Source organism: Scyliorhinus canicula, chromosome 10, assembly GCF_902713615.1.
Source record: "Scyliorhinus canicula chromosome 10, sScyCan1.1, whole genome shotgun sequence".
Lineage (NCBI taxonomy): Eukaryota > Metazoa > Chordata > Chondrichthyes > Carcharhiniformes > Scyliorhinidae > Scyliorhinus > Scyliorhinus canicula.
In genome coordinates this window covers 10,643,499-10,667,187 of record NC_052155.1, presented here as the reverse complement: position 1 = coordinate 10,667,187, position 23,689 = coordinate 10,643,499, and the positions used below count along the sequence as shown (strand labels likewise).

At 45.4% G+C, this 23,689-nt stretch overlaps 1 protein-coding gene across 2 annotated transcripts in view; it reads right to left on the bottom strand.

Annotated features, from left to right (window-relative positions):
- pop1 (POP1 homolog, ribonuclease P/MRP subunit) overlaps positions 1 to 23,689 on the bottom strand; it is a 71,656-nt gene that overhangs the window by 43,456 nt on the left and 4,511 nt on the right. For both annotated transcript variants that reach the window (XM_038808601.1, XM_038808602.1), the window contains exons 2-7: positions 22,610 to 22,777; positions 12,347 to 12,514; positions 7,690 to 7,862; positions 5,867 to 6,115; positions 2,182 to 2,269; positions 413 to 588 (exon numbers count right to left, since the gene is read on the bottom strand). In XM_038808601.1, the coding sequence (XP_038664529.1) occupies positions 413 to 588; positions 2,182 to 2,269; positions 5,867 to 6,115; positions 7,690 to 7,862; positions 12,347 to 12,514; positions 22,610 to 22,775 (1,020 nt within the window). In that variant the 5' untranslated portion in view covers positions 22,776 to 22,777. The remainder of the gene's footprint in view (positions 1 to 412; positions 589 to 2,181; positions 2,270 to 5,866; positions 6,116 to 7,689; positions 7,863 to 12,346; positions 12,515 to 22,609; positions 22,778 to 23,689) is intronic.

Sequence of the window (23,689 nt, the reverse complement as noted above, 5' to 3'; positions counted from 1 at the left end):
AGAGGGTTTGGAAGTTTAGAGAAAGAGTTACAGAACATAGTCCAGTCAACTGAAGATCTGTCTGCAACAGTAGACAAAAACAAGGGTGAAGAGTTGGGGATATGGGGGACAGGCAAGACAATGCTCTTAAAGCCACAAATCAGACCAGCCATGACCTTAGTGAATGGCAGAGCAGACTCAATGGGCCGAATGGCCTCCTCCTGCTCCTATTTCTTTTCATCTTATGATCATGAGCGTTACATAACATTCTTCGAAGCTATAACAATGAATTAAAGAAGAAGCCATACTTCGTTACAAATCTATTTCACATAATTTTACCCGCTCTGCAAGTTTCATTTCTGGCCAATTTCCTTGAAAGTAATGGTGCAAATCTCTACATTTAATAGCGGTGTGTACAATGAAAATTAGTTACCATTTTCAATGCCGGATGTGCCCAAATCCAAAGCCGTCTGTTTTCAGATAGTGTCTTAGGCCTCCATAGGAATGTAACTGGGCCCAGTGACTTCTCAGGATATTGGTCTGCCTTGTAAAGAACCAGTGACCCTTGACACTTCCCAGACAGGCAGGCCACAGAGGCAAAGGTTGTACCTTTAGTACCATACAAAAATAAAATCAGCAGGCTTCAATAGACCAATTAAGGGTAGGAGTGCCACAGAAAACGTTTTATGTACATTGAAAAATTAAGACAACAAAAATTACAGGTTTAGTCATTCCCACAATAGGTATTGTTAAATGGCTTTGATAACTATGGCTAGTTGAGTTTCAATAGAATTCCACATGGCAAGTCAAGATCAAATGGTGTTGATGCAGATGTAGGGAGTGGAGCAGAAACTTTCTTTTATGGTGCGCAGGAATGCAATCAATGCAGGCAGACACCACTGACCTGAAATGTCCTATTTAATTTAAAAGGCATTCACCGTTACCACCTTGAGGAAGAGGGACTGGCGATGTTGTCCCAAAGCCCAACAAACAAACACAAAGAGTAGGGGGTTTGGGCCATTAAATTATCTTAAGCTAGTGAAGTCTCTTAATGTGGTGGTGGGGAGAGTCAGCACCTTTTCATTTTCTCACAGGGCTGTTAAATTCTTCCCCAGGTTAGATTCTAGGCCATCATTTATTACCTGACACGAATTGCCCCTGGTGTGGTGGTTAGCTGCTATGTGAGCCGCTGCAGTCCATTTGATGTAGGTACACCCACACGTTGTTAGGGTAAGATTTTGACCCAGTAGCAGTGAAGGAACGGCTACATAGTACTAAATCAGGATGGTGAGTGACTTGGGAGGTGATGGTGCTCCCATGCATCCTTGTCCTTCCAGATGGTACAGGCCACAGGTTTGGAAGGTGCTGTCAAAGGAGCCTTGGTGAATTACTGCAGTGCATCTTGTAGATGGTACACACGGCTGTCACTGTGCATTGGTGGTGCAGGGAGCGAATGCTGAAGGTGGTGAATGGGGTGACAATCAAGTGGCTTGCTTTGCCCTGGACGGGGTCGAGTTGCACACATCCAGGTTAAGTGAAGGGTATTCCATCACACTCCTGACTTGTGCCTTGTAGATGGAAGACAGGCTTTGGGGAGTTACTCGCCACAGAATTCCCAGCCTCAGACCTGACTTTAGGGTAGCCATATTTGTATGGCTTGTCCAGTTCAGCTTCTGGTCAAAGGTAACCCCCAGGATATTGACAATGGGCAATTCAACAATGGAAATGCCATTGAATGTCACAGGGAGATGGTTAGATTCTCTCTTCCCAGGCAAGCCAAACTCTCTTCTAGATTGCAGCAGGGAAAAATAAACAGAATATTTAGCTCGAAGCTCACTTGTGATTAAACAAAAAATAAAAAAGTTTTAAATCCACTCAAACAGATGTAACATGGAATTGTTCTTTGTATTATTTCCGAGGGGCTATTATGAATTGTATCCAGTGGTCTGCATGGTGAATTAACACACAATGTCAAAGAGATAGCACGGCACCCAAGGGTTCTTAACCTTTATCAAACCATCACGGGGAGGTAATATATACCAGTAAACTTTGCTTCCCATCTTCCACACATTATTAAGACTATCTCCTTACATCTGTGCCAAAAGTCTGGAAACTTGCTGCATTGATTCATCAACAAGAAACAGCAGAACAACATGGAGCCTGATGTTTAAATGTTCTGGACTTGAATAACTATGAAAATACCTGCTTCTCTGCTACTCAAACGTGTAAGTGTCTTCAGGAGATTATCCTCTGTACCATTCAGTTCCAAGCAGCAATAGTAAGACAAATCCTGAAAGAATTGCAGACAGAAAGATTACAAATGGAAATTACAGCCAAAAGCTCCCAGAATATGAACTGGTAATTATATAGTGATACAATTCTAAAGGTGCCGCAGGAGCAGAGGGACTTGGGGTAAACGTGCACAAATTGATGAGCTGGCAAGCAGGTTGACAAAGCAGGGCCCCGGGTTTTATCAATAGATGCATAGAGTACAAAAGCAAGAAAACGATGATGAACATTTATACAATGCTGGTTCAGCCTGAATTGGAATCGTGTCGATTTCCAGGCACCACATGTCAGGAAAAATGTGAGGGTTTTGAACAGGGTGGAGAAAGGATTTACGAGAACTATTCCAGGGATGAGGGAATTTAGTTACATGGATAGTTTGGAGAAGCTGGGACTGTTCTCCTTAAAGAGGAGACGGTTAGAGGAAATTTGAAATGAAAATGAAAATCGCTTATCATCACGAGTAGGCTTCAATGAAGTTACTGTGAAAAGCCCCTAGTCGCCACATTCCGGCGCCTGTCCGGGGAGGCTGGTACGGGAATCGAACCGTGCTGCTGGCCTGCTTGGTCTGCTTTAAAAGCCACTGATTTAGCTCGGTGAGCTAAACCAGCCCCTATTGATAGAATTTGATAGAGGCATTCAAACTTATGAGGAGATTGAGCAGAGTAGATGGGGAGAAACTGTTCCCATTGGCAGAGGGGGTCAAGGATCAGAAGACACCAATTTAAGATGAATGGCAAAAGAACCAAGAGCAGCAGGAGACAAAACTATACATTTGTTACATATACACAGCCAGTGGTTAGAGGCTGCATGCACTGCCTGAAAGTGTGATGGAGGTAGATTCACTCGTGGTTTACAAAAGGAAATCTTTGCGGGGTTACGGGGAAAAGGAAGTGGGAGTGGTACTAACTGAGCTTTTCCTGCAGAGACGAGGCGTAGATATGATGGGCCGAATAGACTCCTTCTATGTTGTAACCATTCTATGATTCTAACTCTACTTAAATTGATTCAAACCATTTTCTTCATGGTGCATAGATAAACATAGTTGTATTTTGTCTTTAAAAAGTACACAGGACAAAAGGGTATTGAACATTTACTCTTCAACACAATTTTTGATTTCCAGATTTTAAAAAGATTCTTTCATGAGGTGTGGGGGTCCCTGACTGGGCCAGTATTTGTTGCCCATCTCTAATTGCCCATGAATGGAGTGGCTTGCTGGGCCATTTTAGAGGGCAGTTTAAGAGTCGACCACGCATTGCTGTGGGTCTGGAGTCACATGTAGGTCAGATCGGGTAAGGACGGCAGATTTCCTTCCCTAAAGGACATTAGTGAACCAGATGGATTTTTACAACAATCAACAATGTCTCTTGATCGTTGTTAGACTATTAGTTCCAGATCGTATTGGAGTCAAATAGGTGGGATTCGAACCTGGGCCCCCAAAGCATTACCGTGGGTCTCTAGATGGATGGATGGATTTGTTTATTGTCATGTGTACAGAGATATAGTGAAATGTATTTCTCTATGAGCAACTCAAACAGATCATTTAGTGCATGAAAAGAAAATAAAATAAAAAGAAAATATATAATAGGGCAACACAAGGTACACAATGTAAATACATAGACACCGGCATCGGGCGAAGCATACAGGAGTGTAGTATTAATCAGGTCAGTCCATAAGAGAGTCGTTTAGGAGTCTGATAACAGCACCCAGTGAGAATACCACTGCACTAGCACCTCCCCTAGTGAAACTGTGTAGTCAAAAATTCTCACTCACTTGGATCACAATACAGAAGAATGAACTTATTGCATCAAACCTTAAGTAGCTTAATTGAAAGGTCATCCAGATATAGCGTTCTCTCTGTCTCAGGAAGCTGAATAATTTCTGGACAAAATGCAGGGGACAAAGTTCAATTTCAGCCTCCACTTGAAAGTGGCCGCCTTAATTTTCATAAACTGATCAATTTTCCTTCAACAGCACCTTTCAAATCTCCCTAACAACTTAGAAGGGCAAGGACAACTGACACATGGGAATACCACCACCAGCAAGTTCCCCTCCAAGTCACACACCATCCTTTTACTGTCGCTGGGTTAAAATTCTGGAATTTCCTCTGTAACAGCACTGTGGGTGTTCCCACAACTGCAGCAGTTCAAGGCGGCGGCTCACCACCACCACCTACCCAAGAGCAATTAGGGATAGGCAATAAATGCTGGTCTACGCCCAAGTCCCATGAAAATGTCAAAAGAATTATAGCACATTAGAAGCTCACTACATAGATTTGTAATGCAAATTTAGAAGAACTCTTGAGAAGAACTCTTAAATCATTGACTGCTACATTCCGAAGTGATTGCTCTTCAAGGCGATGGCATCATTAAACACCATATGTAAAAAAAATGCAACGTCCGAGAGTTAGGGTCAGTTGAGAAATAGGAGCAAATTGAAACATGTTGTGCACAACCTTTAGACCAGTTCACCAGTGAACCACATAGGACTGACACTGATCCAGGATTCTCACAACAGTATATGAGGGAGACAACCTTCCTTGTTTTTTTTCTCCCATACATTGGAGGAGGAGGAAGAAGGGGGAAGAAGGAAGAGGAAAGTATTAAATGCTAACATAATCTCAAGCATAGCAAAGCTCAAAGGAAGACCACTCGATCCACTGAGTTCATGACAGCTCTCTTCCAAAAGCAATTTAGCTAGTCCCATTCCTTAGCTCTTTTCCTATGCCTCTGCATATCCAATTCTCTTTTTAGCTAGTCCCATTCCTTAGCTCTTTTCTTATGCCTCTGCATATCCAATTCTCTTTTTAAAGCTTTTGAAAGGGTGGTAAGAGGCAGATTCATCACCACATTCAAAATTCACAACCACTAGCTGCGTAAAAATAATTCCTCATGCCGCCTTTGGTTCCTCTGCCAAAACCCTTAAATGCTTCCTTTGGTTCTTAACCCCTTGGCCAAAGAGAACAGTTTCTTCCCATCTACTGTGTCTAAATCCCTCATGATTTTGAGCACCTCCATCAAACCTTCTCTTCTCTAAGAAGGCCAGCCCCAGCCTTTTCAGTTTATCATCGTAACTGAAGTTCCTCATCCCTGGAATCGTCCAGTAAATGTTTTCTGCACCCTCCCTGAAACCTTCATCCTTCCTGGAGTATGGGTGGCACGGTAGCACAATGGTTAGCACAGGATCCCAGGTTCGATTCACGCTTGGGTCACTGTCTGTGCAGAGTCTGCATGTCCTCCGTGCCTGCGTGGATTTCCTCCGGGTGCTCCAGTTTCTTCCCACAATTCCCGAAAGATGGGCTGTTAGGTGAATTAGACATTCTGAATTCTCCCTCTGAATACCCGAACAGGCAATTAGGGGAATGTGGCAACTAGGGGATTTTCACAGTAACTTCATTGCAGTGTTAATGCAAGCCTACTTGTAACACTAATAAAGATTATTTATTATTATTATTAGAACTGGATACAGTACTCCAGTTCAGGCTGAAACCAGTATTTTGTGCTCAATGCAAAGATGATTTTGTAAGCGGTGTAAGCAAATTTAACTATATCCTCTAGTTTAGAATGCCACAAAGTGATTAAAAAGAAAGATTTTTGGTTACCTGCAGGACACATTGCTTCGACATAGCACGATAACATGCTCTGTAACTTTTAGTGGTTGGTTTATTGCCCAAACAGTATCCCCACTTTTTGACCATATGGAATCTTTTTGCATGCCATATGTGAGTCTCTAGCCAAATGTTCTTCCGCTGTCTTCGATTAAATTCCATCAATAAGTTCCCATGTCGTCGACGGGCTTTGCGAGACTTGCTCTTTGATTGTTCTTTTTTCAGCTGGGCAATCTTTTCCACCTGCACAAAAGGTTTAGTCAGCAAGTTACTAAATGAGGGCTTTCGTAAAAGGAGCTTCACATTGTTCTTCCACAGAATTGCATTGCCCATTCAACAACAACATCATTTATCAATATTCAAATAAAAAGTTTAAGACGACAAAATTATCAGCTGGAGTTTTTAAACAACCGCATTCCAGCTTATAAAATAAGAGGACATAATTAAAAGCTTTATTCATTAAAAATATTTTTTAAATGCTAATCTCAAAAAAGGAAAATTTATCGTCTACCCTAGTACAAACAGGGCAAAGCCTTACTAAAATTCCCCATTGGAAATCAGGGGCTGCATTCTCCGATTTTGAGGCTATGTATGGAGGAAGTGTCGAGTTCTACAATGAAAAAAACCGGAGAGGTCCCAGCACTGACCCTCCAACCGGTGAGGGGCTAGCAGCTGTGCCACGTAAAACACACGGCCTTCACAAAATAAATGGCCGGGGAATTGCTTAGTCCAGGGGTGGGCAAACTTTTCCGTGCAAGGGCCACATTCAGAAATTCACAATTTTAAAGGGCCGCATAGTATATTAAGTAAAATAATTAATATTTAAAATAGCCAAAATAAAAGGTTTTTAAAGGAAAAAAAGCAATTAATTTTTATTAATTAATATTTTAAAGTAGAAACTTCACATGAAACACATGTTGTGCCGAGCAATGATCACCCTACTCAAGTCAACGTATACACCCTATACCAGTAACCCAATAGCTCCCCCCCCCATAAACCTTAAAATGTAAAAAAAAATTATTTATTTTTTTTGATGACTTGATCTTGGTGGGCCGCATAAAGACCTTTGGCGGGCCGTAGTTTGCCCACCCCTGGCTTAGTCTGTGGCTGTGCGCAGCAACGACCTGCAGTGGTCACGGCGTACAACATGGCGCCAGCCATGAGTGAACCCAACCTGCCAGATAGTGCCTCCCCTCGCCATGCCCCACCAGTCCCGCCAGCCCTCGCGGCACGGTCCCCCCTCCTCCACCCGACTGTAGCGGCGCTGAACGCAGTCCGCAGCCGCCACACCAGGTTCACGAAAACAGAGCACAAGTGAACCGCGCCATCATGAATTCGGACGATCAGGGCGGAACATCGGGGGAGGGCCTTCAGGTAACGTCATGCGGGGGTCCCAACGGCCTGCGGCATACGCCCCGATGTCGCCGTTTTGGAAGGAGCGGAGCATCCAAAAATAGGCGTAGCCCCCAATTCGGTCGTAAAAAGGGATTCTCCGCCCGATCACCGATTATGAAATCGCCGTCGGGGAACGGAGAATCCCTCCCTAGAACAATAAAATTAACCCATTGGAGATCAGAACAAAGAGGGCATGAACCCTCAATTATACCAACAATCATGTTAATACAGAATCTAGTGGCAAAGTCAGTAGCATGTGGAAGATAGAATTACAAATGACAAACATCATTCAACTCAACTTTACAAAAACACAACACAACAATCATAGCAACTAACAGACAACTGAGGAACTTCAGAGTTTCAGCCTCTATTCCTTTACCCAGAAGAGCATTCCGGGTACTTTGATTGGTTTATAGCTTTACCTCTTTCTTTGCAATATCCCGTAGCCTTCTTGGGAGACGTTTAATGTTGTGACTCATAGCTCTTCTGCGCATTGCTGGTGGTAGTGACTGCAGAAACTGAGAACCAGACTTGTGTGTGACAGCTTTTAACATGGCATTGATTTCGGCAGCACGGGCTTGTGCAAAGTTTGTTGCTGTAGTGTTAAAAATAAAAGTTAAGAAATTAATATTTAGTGCTATAATTTTATGGTTTGAAAAGTTCTCATTTTCCAACTTCTTTCCCCTTCAGATTTTCTTGCCACTATCACTCCTTTTGTATCATATCTAAAAGGTCACAACTTCATAAACCATGTCACTTCAATACTTTGCAAACCTCGGACAATAAATTTAATTAAACTATGTTTTTAGAAGACATCCGACATATATATGAATGCACATTAAGGCCACAGCCTGAGTACTGTATGCAGCTCTGGTCACCTCATTACAGAAAGGATTTAATCCCACTAGAGAGGGTACAGAGTAGATTTCCAAGGATGTTGCCAGGTTTGGAAAATTGGAGCGATGGGGAAGGATTCAAACAGAGGAGGCCAAGGGAAGACTTCATTGAGATGTACAGAATTGAGGGGCCTGGATAGATTGGATGGAAAGAGCCTATTTGCTTCAGCAGAGAGTTCAGTGACTAGCGGGCAAAGATTTAAAGTGATTGGCGGAAAGATCTGAAGGGAGACAAGGAAGGGAATTGTCAGCGAGAGACTTGTCGGGATCTGGACATGAGGAGCAAAGTGGTGTCTTTCTGTACCGTAAACTATGATTCCATAATTCTATGAACTTTCAGGTACTTGCTGGTAAGGTTTCATGGGCCATGTGTTCAGTGGAAGCCATCTCTAGTTGGTCCCAAGCCTCTGATCATTCCCCATAATCCTAATATTTTTCCTTTTAAATATTTATCAATTTCACATTTAAATCTCTAACGTAGTACATTTTGATCATTACTAATCTCGGTGCTGTTAATTTTCCCTCACATCAATCACCTTAAATTTGTCTCCATTGGTTACCTACCCATCTGCCACTGGCGAATTCTTCTTTTTTTAAAATCAAGATTTTCAACATGTACAGCAAATCTCCCCTTAATTTTCGCTATCTCAAGGAGAACAATCTCAGTGAAGTCCCTCTCTCCTGCAACCATTCGAGTAAATTTCCTGAAGTGGAGGCTTTGGAGAGGGTGCAGAGGCAGTTTACCAGGATGTTGCCTGGTCTGAAGGGTGTTAGCTATGTGGGGAGGCTGTATAGAGTTGGACTGTTTTCATTAGAAATATGGAGGTTGAGGGGTGACCTGACAGAGTTCTACAGATTATGAGGGGCATGGGTAGAGTGGATGAGCAGGCACTCTTTCCCAGGGTGGAGGGGTCAGTCACCAGGAGGCATAGATTTTAAGGTCAGTGGGGCAAAGTTTAGAGGAGATGTGTGAGGCAGGTTTTTTATGCAGAGGGTGGTGAGTTTCATGGAACGCGTTGCCAGGGGAGGCTGCGGAAGCAGGTACATTAACAGCGTTCAAAAGGCACCTCGACAAACACATGGATAGGATGGGTATAGAGGGATACAGCACAAGGAAGTGCTGAGGTTTTGGCAAAGGTTGGTATCATGACCGGTACAGGCTTGGAGGGCTGAAGGGCCTGTTCCTGTGCTGTATTGTTTTTTGTCTTTGTCTAACCACTCCCAAGGCCTCAACATTCTTCCTGCCGTGTGTGGAATTGGCTACAACACTAGGTGTCCAGTTTAATGGCCATTTTCTGAGCTTTTCCCAGTGCCTGCAAATGGCAAGAGTTGGGCTTTACTTAAAAATAGTCAACTGAAAAAAGTTATGCAAAACAAAAACCTCAGTAAATCAAACTTCTTCAAGGTCACTTCAGCAACAGTGGAGATGTAGGAATTCCAATTCAAAGCAGAAGAGTTTAAGTCTTAGAATGTCAAGTCTGAAGAAGTATGATTGAAGGAATTCAAGATCACGGTTATTTTTTTTTTGTTTTATAAATTTAGAGTACCCAATTCTTTTTTTTCCAATTAAGAGGTAATATGGCGTGGCCAATTCACCGACCCTGCACACCTTTGGGTTGTGGGGGTGAGACCCACGCAAACACGGGAAGAATATGCAAACTCCATACGGACAGTGACCTGGGGCCGGGATCGAACCCGACTCCTCAGCGCTGTGAGGCAGCAGTGCTAACCACTGAAGGTTATGATAACTACTGATTAGACTTCAAAAAAACATTTCTAATATACTACTACTCAGCACATGCCAGGACATTGTTGTAACTCTATCATTTCCAATGTGTTATTTAAACTTAATGGATTGAGGGTGGTAATATCAAATCTCAGTTTAGTGTTGGATCTTCAGATGTACACCAAGCAACAGTGCAAAAAAAAATGTTTTATTCCCATATTGCCACTGGTCTCCCTCTTGACCTTTCATTGCAGCAATATGTAGTGATTTAGCAATTACTCGAAGAATAAAATTTGTATGCGTGAAGGAAATGTGAACAGGTGGAATTTCTGAATAGTTTGAAGATCCAAAAATTAAATAGTTGCTGAACAAAATTGGCATTTATAATTCGATGTCAATTAGTTCACAGAATACAGGGTGCTATTGAAGGTCATAACCCCATTCACTCTGCAACTGGGACAGCACAGTAGGACAGTGGGTAGCACTATTGCTTCACAGCTCCAGGGTCCCAGGTTTGATTCCCGGCTTGGGTCACTGTCTGTGCGGAGTCTGCATGTTCTCCCGTGTCTGCGTGGGTTTCCTGCAGGTGCTCCGGTTTCCTCCCACAAGTCCCGAAAGATGTGCTGTTGGGTAATTTGGACATTCTGAATTCTCCCTCCGTGTACCCGAACAGGCACCAGAGTGTGGGATTTTCACAGTAACTTCACTGCAGTGTTAATGCTGGAGTTAATCCAAGCTAGAGTCACAGTCAGACTCTCGGCGATTGTGGCAAGGACTAAACAACATAACGGGCTACAAAGCGAAGCCGAGCAGTATCTCCGGCAGCAGCGCACCCCTCCCCGATGAACTCAATGCATTCTCTTTGTTTAAGAAGGGTAGCAAGGATAATCCAGGGAACTACAGGCGGGTGAGCCTTACATCAGTGGTAGGGAAATTACTGGAGAGAATTCTTCGAGACAGGATCTACTCCCATTTGGAAACAAATGGACGTATTAGTGAGAGGCAGCAGGTTTTGTGAAGGGGAGGTCATGTCTCACTAACTTGATAGAGTTTTTCGAAGTGGTCACAAAGATGATTGATGCAGGTAGGGCAGTGGACCCTATATATGTGTCTATATGGACTTCAGTAGGGCCTTTGACAAGGTCCCTCATGGTAGACTGGTACAAAAGGTGAAGTCACACGGGATCAGGGGTGAGCTGGCAAGGTGAATACAGAACTGGCTAGGTCATAGAAGGCAGAGAGTAGCAATGGAAGGGTGCTTTTCTGATTGGAGGGCTGTGACTAGTGGTGTTCGGCAGGGATCAGTGCTGGGACCTTTGTTGCTCGTAGTATATATATAAATGATTTGGAGGAAAATGTAACTGGTCTGATTAGTAAGTTTGCAGACGACACAAAGGTTGGTGGAATTGCGGATAGCAATGAGGACTGTCAGAGGATACAGCAGGATTTAGATCGTTTGGAGACTTGGGCGGAGAGATGGCAGATGGAGTCTAATCCGGACAAATGTGAGGTAATGCATTTTGAAAGGTCTAATGCAGGTAGGGAATATAGTTTCTACAGGTATTTAAAAAGATAAGTGTAAGTAGAGTGAGTGTTAGTCCTCCCCATACTGAGAGTAGGGGGTTAATGGTAGAAATAGTATTGACAGTCAGAGAGATCTAGGTGTACAGGTTCACAGGTCACAAAGTTGCAACACAGGTGGAGAAGGTAGTTAAGAAGGCATGCGGCACGCTTGCCTTCATTGGCCGGGGCATTGAGTATAAGAATTGGCAAGTCATGTTGCAGCTGTATGGAACCTTAGTTAGGCCACACTTGGGAGTATAGTGTTCAATTCTGGTTGCCACACTACCAGAAGGATGTGGAGGATTTAGAGAGGGTGTAGAAGAGATTTACCAGGATGTTGCCTGGTATGGAGGGCATTAGCTATGAGGAGAGGTTGAATAAACTTAGTTTGTTCTCACTGGAACGAAGGAGGTTGAGGGGCGACCTGATAGAGGTCGACAAAATGATGAGGGGCATAGACAGAGTGGATAGTCAGAGGCTTTTTCCCAGGGTAGAGGGGTCAATTACTAGGGGGCATAGGTTTAAGCTGCAAGGAGCAAGGTTTAGAGGAGATGTACGAGGCAAGTTTTTTTACAGAGGGTAGTGGATACCTGGAACTCGCTGCTGGAGGAAGTGATGGAAGCAGGGACAATAGGGACATTTAAGGGGCATCTTGACAAATACATGAATAGGATGGGAATAGAGGGATACGGACCTAGGAAGTGTAGAAGATTGTAGTTTAGTCAGGCAGCATGGTCGGCACGGGCTTTCAGGGCCGAAGGGCCTGTTCCTGTGCTGTACTTTTCTTTGTTCTCTTAAACAGTCAGAGAGGAGCAAAGCTTTAGAAGCCGGTATTTAAAAATTAATTTGTTCCAAGTGATAAAAACAAGCTTCTATTTACTGCAGAGCACCTACCAGTTATGATTTTGGGAATTTCTTGAGAATAACTCCGATAACTTCCTCTCGAGCTCCCTCGCTGCCCTCGGAAGCCTCCTCTGTGTGAACCCCTCTGTCGGTCACCGTAACTGGATGGCTGATGGCTGGATCCCACCTGCTGCTGTTGCCCACGATCACCATTAACACCTGGAGTTTTAAAAGAAAAAGCCAAAATGGTGAAAAAGAATTCCTGGAGTTCTGAAAAAAATGGCCAACAAGGCTGTTCCTTTTTGATCAGATCTCAATCCCAACAATCTGCCTTCACACAATATACCTCCAATCTCCCCACAAACATACCCAATTGCCTGTTTGAAACTCATTTATACGAATGCTTCAATGGCATTCTCTGATAATATTTTGATAAAAGGAAGGCGGACAAAACATAACAACTGAACAACAAACGTGAAGGCCAAGATAAAGCATTTGGCCAATTTTGTATTTATAAAAAAATGCCAGAGAAGATTCATGAGTACCCAATCAAATGTGTTGAACATGAACCTGAGAAAACGCAAACACTGATGGTAAAGGTTAAGCCAGCTTTCCAATGATCGAGTCAGCCAGCTGTGGTTCCAAGTGATTGTTAGCATGCGATAGCAGCCACACTCTGGTAAAACAGGCTGGCCCAGTTAAATTTCTCATCAATGTTCCAGGCTGTTGACAGTGGGAACTCAATGAAGGCAATGTTATTGAACATCAACGGAAGATGGTTAGATTCTCTCCTTTCATTGCACGTGTTATGATCCTAGTTAATGTTAATACTGGACATGTCAGAACCCAGAGCAAAAATTGATCCTAAATTACTTTTTTAAAAACCGTAGAGGAATGTTACTGAACAAATTCTTTTTTTTAAAATAAACATTTTATGCAGGTATTTTTGGTATTACAGCAACAACAAAATAAACAATGTACATGAAACTAGAAACATAATGCATAAAGCCGTCTTCCTCCCTTACAAGTCCCACCATTATTAATCCCCTACTCTAAGCTAAACTAACCCCCTCCCCTTCTGCTGACGATTAATTTTCCACGAAGTTGCCGCCAAACAGTTGCCACCTCTGGGCGAACTCTAACATTGACCCTCTCAAGGCGAACTTGATTTTCCCCAAACAGAGAAAGCTAGCCATGTCCGATGGCCAGGTCTCCGACTTCGGGGGCTTTGAGTCCCTCCAAACTAATAGTATCCGCCTCCGGGATACCAGGGAAGCGAAGGCCAGAACGTCTGCCTCTTTCTCCTCCTGGATTCCCGGGTCTTCCGACGCCCCGAAAATCGCCACTTCTGGACTCAGTGCCACCCTTGTTTTTAACACCGTGGACATGACATCTGCAAACCCCTGCCAAAATCTCCTAAGCTTCGGACATGCCCAGAACATGTGGACATGGTTCACTCATCGTCCCGCACATTTTGCACACCTGTCTTCCACCCCAAAGAATCTGCTCATCCGGGCCACTGTCATGTGAGCCCGGTGAACGACCTTGAATTGTATCAGGCTGAGCCTGGCACATGTTGCGGACGCATCTCGTCAATGCGTCCGCCCATAGACTATCCTCGATCTCACCTCCCAGCTCCTCCTCCCACTTGCGCTTCAGCTCCTCGGTCTGCGTCTCTTCGGACCCCATAAGTTCCTTGTAAATGTCAGAGATGCTCCCTTCTCCCACCCACCCTCTGGAAACTACCCTGTCCTGAATCCCCCCTTAGCGGTAGAAGCGGGAAGGTTGACACCTGTTTATGTAGGAAGTCCCGCACCTGCAGATACCTGAATTTGTTTCCCCTCACCAACCCAAACTTCTCTTCCAATGCCCTCGTACTCAGAAAGCTCACCTCTATAAAAATATCCCCCATCCTCTCAATCCCTGCTCTCCGCCATATCCAGAAACCCCCATCCATACTTCCCGGGGCAAACCGGTGATTATTACAGATTGGGGACCAGACCGATGCTGCCTCTGCTCCCACATGTCTCCTCCATTGCCCCCAGGGCTGCCACCACCACGGGGCAAACAAGTGGGGAGAGGGGGCATCCCTGTCTCGTCCCCCTGTGCAGTCTAAAATAGCCCGATGTTGTCCTATTCGTCCGTGCACTTGCCACAGGAGCCTGATACATCAACCTGACCCAGTCAATAAAGCCCCGCCCAAATCCAAACCGTCCCAGTATCTCGCACAGATAATCCTATTCTACCCGATCAAAAGCCTTTTCTGCATCCATTGCGATCACTACCTCCAACTCCCTAACTTCCGGGGGCATCATGATCACGTTTAACAACCTTCTTACAATGGTCACCAACTGCCTACTCTTAACAAACCCCGTTTGGTCCTCCCCAATAACGTCCGGAACAAAATCCTCAATCCTGGAGGACAAAATTTTGGCCAGCAGTTTGGCGTCCACATTCAACAGGGATATCGGCCTCTAGGACCCACACAGCTCCGGGTTCTTGTCCCGCTTCAGGATCAGCGTAATCGTGGCCTGTGACAACGTCGCGGGCAGCATCCCTCTTTCCCTTGCCCCATTGAACATCCTCATCAACACCGGCCCCAATATCCCAGAGAACATTTTATAAAACTCCACTGGTTACCCGTCCGGCCCCGGGGCTTTACCCGACTGCTTGTCCTTCAGACACTTCACTATCTCTTCCAACCCGATCGGGGCCCCCAGCCCTTCTACCAGCTCCCTGTCCACCTTTGGGAAATTCAACCACTCCAAGAAGTGCCTCATCCCCTCCAGCCCCATAGGGAGTTCCGACCTATACAGCCTACTGTAGAAATCCCTAAACGCCTTATTCACCCCTGTTGAATCTCCAACCAGGTTCCCATCTCCATCATTTACTTTCCCTATCTCCCTGGCTGCCTCCCTCTTTCTAAGCTGCTGTGCAAGCATTCTGCTGGCCTTCTCTCCATATTCATAGATCACCCCCCCCCCCCCCCGCCTTTCTCAGCTGCTCCACCGCCCTCCCTGTGGTTAACAAGCCGAACTCTGCCTGTAGCCTCCGCCGTTCCCTTTAAAGCCCTGCCGCTGGGGTCTCCGCATACCTCCTATCAATCTGTAGTATCTCCTTTACCAGTCGGTCCATCTCTGCCCTGTCCACCTTCTCCCTATGGGCCCGTATCAAGATCAGCTCCCCTCTGAACACCGCCTTCAGTGCTTCCCAGACCATCGCTGCTGAAATTTCCCCCGTGTCGTTGACCTGCAGGTAGCTCTGAATACATTTCCTCAGCCGCTTGCACACCCCTTCGTCAGCCAAAAGTCCCACATCTAACCTCCAGTGCGGGCGCTGGTTACTGTCTTTACTAACCTGCAGGTCAACCCAGAGCGGAGTATGGTGTGAGATTGTGATCGGCGAGTACCCTGTGTCCACCACTCCTGCCAGTAAGGCCCTGCTCAGAATAAAGAAATCGATCCGGGAGTACACTTTATCCACGTGTGAGTAGAAGGAGAACTCCTTCACCCTCGTTTGCCCAAATCTCCATGGATCCACACCCCCCTCCCCCATCTGCTCCATGAACCTTTTTAGTTCCTTTGCCATTGCTGGCACCCTACCCGTTTTCGAGCTTGACCGGCCCAAGCCACGGTCAATAACGGTGTTGAAGTCCACTCCCATGACCAACCTGTGCAGGATCTTCCCCAGCATCCTTTTTATAAACTCCACATCACCCAATTTGGCGCATTCACATTTACTAATACCACCTGCACCCCCTCCAGTTTCCCACTGACCATAATGTACTGACTTCCGACATCCAAGACTATTCTACCCGCCTCAAACACCACCTGCCACAAACACCACCAAGGCTCCTTGGGAGCACCTTTCAAATCCGTGACCACTATCATCTAGAAGGAAAAGAACAGCAGATACATGGGAACCCCACCACCTGGAGCTCCCCCTCCAAGTCGCTCACCATCCTTTTTTTTTTAAATTTAGAGAACCCAATTAATTTCTTTCCAATTAAGGGGTAATTTAGCGTGGCCAATCCACCTATTCTGAACATCTTTTGGGTTGTGGGGGCGGAACCCACGCAAACACGGGGAGAATGTGCAAACTCCACACGGGCAGTGACCCAGAGCCGGGATCGAACCTGGGACCTCGATGCTAAACACTGCGCCACCGTGCTGCCCTGTCACTCAACCATCCTGACTTGGAAATATATCACCGTTCCTTCACTGCTGCCGAGTCAAAATCCTGGAACCCCCGCCTAAAAGCACAGTAGGTGTACCTACACCACATGGACCGCAGCCGTTCAACAAGGCAGTTCACCACCACCTTTTCAAAGACAATTAGGGATGGACAATAAATGCTGGCCTGGCCAGAAAGTCCATATACATTTAAAAAAATGAATAAAAAATCTTTTTTTTTTTAAAATAAGAAACACGAAAAATATTATCAGACAAAAAGGTCGGAGAGATCTCAATACAAACACAAGATGACGATTCAAATTCCCACTATTCCTTTACCCCAGCAATATCTTTACAGGCAGATATACTAATGAAGAGTTACCACAAGCTTGACACAAAGGTTTCTGGTTTGGGGCTGGCACAGTTGCAACTGGCTTTCTTCCAGTTAATTCCTGATCATCCGCTTGATGCTTCACACCCGTTTTGTAGCCTCCATGAGATACCCAAAAGCCACACTCTATACTTATTGTTTCAACTGTAGAGAAAACATCAAGCTCCCTAAACTGAGTCTTAAAGTGGCACCTCTGCTAAACTGATCATTTTACTGAGTCTGAACGGATTACTCAGTAAACCATTGTCTCAATAGCCTTGGAGCTTTTTATCCCAGAGAGCTTAAAATCCCAGAACTCTCTCTGACACACACTGAACACTCCACAATGACAGGTATGACCAAAGCAGATTCTATGGATTTGGGTTTATTGTCACGTGTACAGATACAGTGAAAAGTGTTGTTCTGCGTACAGTCCAGGTAGATCATTCCATGCATGAAAATACATAGGACGTACGATACATACACAATGCAAATACATTGGGTGAAGCATACGGAGTGTAGTACGATTCGGCACAGACGATGTGTGGAGAAATCAGTTCAGTCCATAAGAGGGTCATTCACGAGTCTGGTAACAGCGGGGAAGAAGCAGTTTTTGAATCTGTTAGTGCGTGTTCTCAGACTTTTGTATGTCCTGCCCTATGGAAGAGAGAATAGCTCGGGTGGGCAGAGTCTTTGATTATGCTGCCTGCTTTTCCCAAGCAGCGGGAGGTGTAGACAGAGTCAATGAATGGGAGGCGAGGTGGACTTTGCTGTGTTCACGACTCTGTGCTTTCTAACGGTCTTGGGCCGAGCAGTTGCCATACCCGGCTGTGATGCAGCCTGATAGGATGCTTTCAATGGTGCTTCTGTAAAAATTGGTAAGAGTCAATGAGAACATGCAAATTTCCTTATTTCCTGAGAAATTATAGGTGTTGTTGTGCTTTCTTGGTTGCAGAGTCGACGTGTGGACCAGGACAGATTGTTGGTGATGTGCACACCTCGGAATTTGAAGCTCTGTACCATTGATGCAGACAGGGATGTGTATGATTCTTTGCTCCAAGACGTCAATGACAAGCTCCTTAGTTTTACTGACGTTGAGGGAGAGATTGTTGTTGTTACACCATGTCACTAGGTTCTCTATCTCCCTCCTGTACTCTGACTCATCGTTGTACAGTCGTGTCATCAGCAAGCTTGTAGATGGAGTCGGAGCCAAAGTTCGCCACACAGTTGTGTGTGTATAGGGAGTATAGTTGGGGCTAAGTACACAGCCTTGCAGGGCCCCGGTTTTGAGGATTATCGTGGAGGTGGTGTTGTGGCTTATCTACGGGTCAGGAGATCGAGGATCCAGCTGTAGAGGGAGGAGCCTCCTATAATGTGGTGACCAGAACTGCATGCAGTACTCCAGGAGTGGCCGCACCAGAGTTATGTACAGCTGCAGCATGACCTTGTGGCCCCGAAACCCAGGGCCTTACTAGGTTTTGGAATTTCGATAGGAGTTTGGCTGGGATTACAGTGTTGAAGGCGGAGCTGTAGTCAATGAAAAGGAGTCTGACGTAAGAGTCCTTGTTGTCGCGATGCTCAAATGATGAGTGCAGGGCCAGGGAGATAGCGTCTGCAGTGACCGGCTGTGATAGTATGCGAATTGCAGTGGATCAAGGCATTCTGGGAGTATGGAGCTCATGACCAACCTCGCGAAGCACTTCATAATGATATATGTCAAGGCCACCAGACGGTAGACATTGAGGCATTTTGCCTGGTTCTTCTTTGACACCAGTAGGATGCTTCTTGAAGCAGGTGGGGACCTTGGAACGGAATAGGGAGAGGTTGAAGGTGTCCGCAAACACATCTGCCAACTGGTCCGCGCAGGCTCTGAGTGCATGACCAGGGTCTCCGTCGGGACCCGTTGCTTTCCGAGGATTCACTTTCAAGAAGCCTGATCTGACTTCGGAAGCTGTGACGGCAATTATGGGTGTGTTCGATGCTGCTAGCGCAGTTGACAATGGTTTGTTGGTTTCCGGCTCGAAACGAGCACAGAATGCAATGAGTTCATCAAGTTTGAGTTTCTCTAGGGGCGGCACATGGCACTGGGACTACAGCGCTGAGGACCCGGGGTCGAATCCCGGCCCTGGGTTTCGGGGCCACAAGGTCATGCTGCAGCTGTACATAACTCTGGTGCGGCCACTCCTGGAGTACTGCATGCAGTTCTCGTCACCACATTATAGGAAGGATGTGGAAGCTTTGGAAAGGGTTCAGAGGAGATTTACTAGGATGTTGCCTGGTATGGAGGGAAGGTCTTACGAGGAAAGGCTCACGGACTTGAGGTTGTTTTCGTTAGAGAGGAGAAGGCTGAGAGGTGACTTAATAGAGACATATAAGATAGTCAGAGGGTTAGATAGGGTGGACAGTGAGAGTCTCTTTCCTCGGATGGTGATGACCAACACGAGGGGACATAGCTTTAAATTGAGGGGTAGTAGATATAGGACAGATGTCAGAGGTAGTTTCTTTACTCAGAGAGTAGTAGGGGTGTGGAACACCCTGCCTGCAACAGTAGTAGACTCGCCAACTTTAAGGGCATTTAAGTGGTCACTGGATAGACATATGGATGAAAATGGAATAGTGTAGGTCAGATAGGCTTCAGATGGTTTCACGGGTCGGCTCAACATCGAGGGCCGAAGGGCCCGTACTGCGCTGTAATGGTCTATGTTCTCCCCGTGTCTGCGTGGGTTTCACCCCCACAACCCAAAGATGTACCGGTTAGGTGGATTGGCCACGCTAAATTGCCCCTTAATCGGAAAAAAAAACAATTCGGTTACTCTAAATTTATTTATTAAAAGTTTTGAGTTTTTCAACAAATATACCAGACAATGCGAGCCAATCAATCTCACTGAAACTTCGACGAACCAATCTCACTGTAACTTCTAATTTCTCACTGTTTTGCGGGACTGAAGGAGCTGGGAGCGAAGTATGGGCTGGAGCAGGGGGAAATATTGAAATACATACAGGTTCGAGATTATGCCAGAAAGGAAATACAGAGCTTCCCAGTAGAGCCGGCTTCCACATTGCTGGAGGAGGTGCTGACGACAGAGGGACTGGAGAAGGGGTTAGTATCGGCGGTTTACGGAGCTATTTTAGAGGAGGAGAAGGCATCGCTAGAAGGGATCAAGGCAAAGTGGGAGGATGAGTTGGGAGAGGGTATGGAGGAGGGGTTGTGGTGTGAGGTGCTCCGGAGGGTGAACGCCTCCAGCTCATGTGCGATGTTGGGGTTGATACAGCTCAAAGTGGTGTGTAGAGCACTCCTTACAAGGCAGAGGATGAGCCAGCTCTTTGAGGGGGTAGAAGATGTGTGTGAACGTTGCAGGGGGGACCAGCAAACCACGTTCATATGTTTTGGTCCTGTCCAAAGCTGGAAGATTACTGAAGGAGGTTTTTTAGGATAATCTCTAAAGTGGTGCATGTGAAACTGGACCCAGGCCCTCGGGAGGCCATATTCGGTGTGTTGGACCAGCCGGTGTTGGAAACGGGCGCGGAGGCAGATGTTGTAGCCTTCGCCTCATTGATTGCCCGAAGGCGAATCCTCTTAGGGTGGAGATCAACCTCTCCATGCTGTGCCCTTGCGTGGCGGGGGGTCCTGCTGGAATTCTTGACGCTTGCAAAGTCAAATCTGAACTGAGGGGAAGGATGGAGGGATTCTATAATTCATGGGCGTTATTCATTATGCACTTTTGAGAATTGGATCACATCGAACATGCGGGGTGGGGGGGGTAGAGCTGGGAGGGTTGGGGGGGGGGAGAGGGAGAGGGGGACTGTAAGTGTTAATGGTGACGATGGGTGATTCCTGATTTCTTTTTGTCATTTGTTTATGTTAACATGCTGGCTAATGTCTGGGGTTGGGTGGGAGGATGGGATAGTTGTTATTGATACGGGGATTGTCATTACATTCGTTAACTGATTATTGTTTATTGTTGGGTGTAAATTGGGAGAAAATGTGAAAAAGGAGAATAAAAAGTATAATTTTTTTTTAAAATGTCATCTTCCAAGCACAGTTTCGGATCTTCAACCTTGTCAAGCAGAACACCACTGCTTCAAACCTTTGCCCCTACTGCCCGCAGGACAGTCACCAGCCTTCAGCTACCTTCTTGGATCTTCAGGGCTTCTCTCATATCGACCTCACTTTAATTGTCCTCACAGCAGCTCTTTATATTGGAGCCCATTTCTCTGCTCTTTTAGCTCAGCATATGGGACCTATTCCTGATCCCTGTATTTGCCCCTCACCTGGGACTTCCTTTTGGGACCTCTTAACTGTTCCCCTCCTTGATTCGGGACCTTCCCTTTGGGATGCCTACTTTGTAATGGTGCCCCAGTTCTGATCATCTGACCTGTTTCTTCACACTGTTTGACCTTCCTTGCATCTGTGCAGTACTGTCTCTTGGACCTTAAGGTGGTACGATAAACTGTCCAAGTGCAGCTATTTCCTGGCCAGCACAAATGCAAAATGCCTGAAGTTCAGTGGAAACTGGAGTTCCCGACCTCCGATTTCAGATTACGGTAAATATCCTGGTGCTTGTGTGGTAGAAATGTTTCTTGCCACTTGTCAGCCTAAGCTGAAATATTGCTCCGGTCTTGCTGCATGTAGGTATGGACTGCTTCGGTAGTGGAGGAATTGCGAATGGTGCAGAACACTGTGAAATCATCAGTGAGCATCATCAGTTCTGATCTTGGACTGGAACCAAGGTTGTAATAAGATCTTGAACCAAGTGGCCCTGGTGGTACCCAACTGAACATCAGTGAGCTGGTTATTACTGACTAAATGCCTCGTGGCAGCACTCCCAAAGACATCTTCCATCACTTTAATAATGATTAAATAGACACTAAAGAGATATTGCTGAGCAAACATTTGGTCAAAGGAGGGAGGTTTTAAGACAGATCAAAATGTTTAGGGAGAAAAATCACGAGCTTCTGGCCTGGGCAGCTGAAGGCAAAGCGGAAAATTGCAGTGATTAAAATTGGGGAATTACGTGAGTGTAGCAGGATTGCCGGTGGTTAGGGAGATGCAAGGCTAAGAAGGCAGCACGGTAGCATAGTGGTTAGCGCTTTTGCTTCACAGCTCCAGGGTCCCAGGTTCGATTCCCGACTGGGTCACTGTCTGTGCGGAGTCTGCACGTCCTCCCCATGTCTGCGTGGGTTTCTTCCGGGTGCTCCAGTTTCCTCCCACAGTCCAAAGATGTGCGGGTTAGGTGGATTGGCCATGCTAAATTGCCCTTAGTGTCCAAAAAAAAGGTTAAGTGGGGGTTGCTGGGATAGGGTAGATATGTGGGCTTGAGTGGGTTGCTCTTTGTAAGGGCCGGTGCAGACTCAATGGCCGAATGGCCTCCTTCTGCACTGTAAAATTCTAAGGAATTTGAAAACCAAGATGAGAATTTTAAAATGGAAGCTTTATTGGACTGGGGGGCTCAGGCAAATCAGCGAGAACAGGGTTGATGGAACAGGTTTTGATGCAAGTTAAGTTAAGCGCAGGTTTATGGAGGATGACAAATCAGAGGTAAACCAGGAATTCCATAGTTCGGGGTGAGAATTATCTGCAGCGCTGGAACAGAAGCAGAAAGGAGGGCACTGCATTGCAGACTCAAAGGCAGGCAGCTTGGATGGAGCCAAGCCATTAGGACCTACAGATAACAAATTTCACCAACAGGAATGGATCAGTACTTTTACTTTTTACCCATAAACCAAGGAAATGCTGCTCAAAACTTCAAACTATACAGAGATTTTTTTTACCTTGATGACTTGTAAACCAGCTATAATTCGGATTATCGGTCTGTGATTCGGATGGCCCCATTCCAGATCTGCCAGCCCCTGGATCAGACGAGGAAAAGGTGAAATTGCTGGGCTGGTTTCTCATCAACTTGGCATATTTCTTTTCTTTCCGATTGACTCCAGACATGGCTTTACAAAGAAAATGCAATTAGCAATTTTTCACAACAAGATTTACACACAAGGAACTTGTTCCACAAATAAATATGTTTCTATGTATACACAGCATTGGAAGAGACATTTAAAGGGCTGCTGTGGAAATTGGCATGTTCAAGGCAGAAATAGATAGGATTTCTGAATACTAAATGGCATCACACTGCGCTAAAATCGCTGGCTTTGAAAGCAGACCAAGACAGGCCAGCAGCACGGTTCGATTCCCGTAACAGCCTCCCCGAACAGGCGCCGGAATGTGGCGACTAGGGGCTTTTCACAGTAACTTCATTGAAGCCTACTCGTGACAATAAGCAATTTTCATTTCATTTTTCATCAAGGGATATAGCGATCGTGTGGGAAAGTGGCGTTGAGGGAGATGATCAGCGATGATCTAACTGAATATCAGGTCAGGCTTGAAGGGCTGAATGGTCTACTTTTGCTCTTATGTTCCCCTGTTAATCAGCTATCTACTGTATAATACTTGCCAGTCAACGGGTATTTAGCATCATTAAGATAAACAAACAAACTTCCAGACATAATAGTCTAAATATGTTTAAAGACCATTTAGTAAAATTGTACAATAACGTGGAACAGTATGATATAACCTCGCATTGATTTAAGGTAATTGGGAAAAGAAGCAAATGGCAACGTGAGAAAAAAAACATTAAGCAGCGAGTGGTTAGGATTGATTGATTTATTGCTACGTGTACCGAAGTACAGAGTAAAGTATTTTTCTTCGGCCAAGGGAACGTGCACAGTATGTACATAGTAGACAAAGAGAATAATCGACAGAGAATATTGACAATGGTACATCAACAAATAGTGATTGGTTACAGTGCGGAACAAGGGTCAAACAAGAGCAGCATAGGGCATAACAGTGATAAGATATAA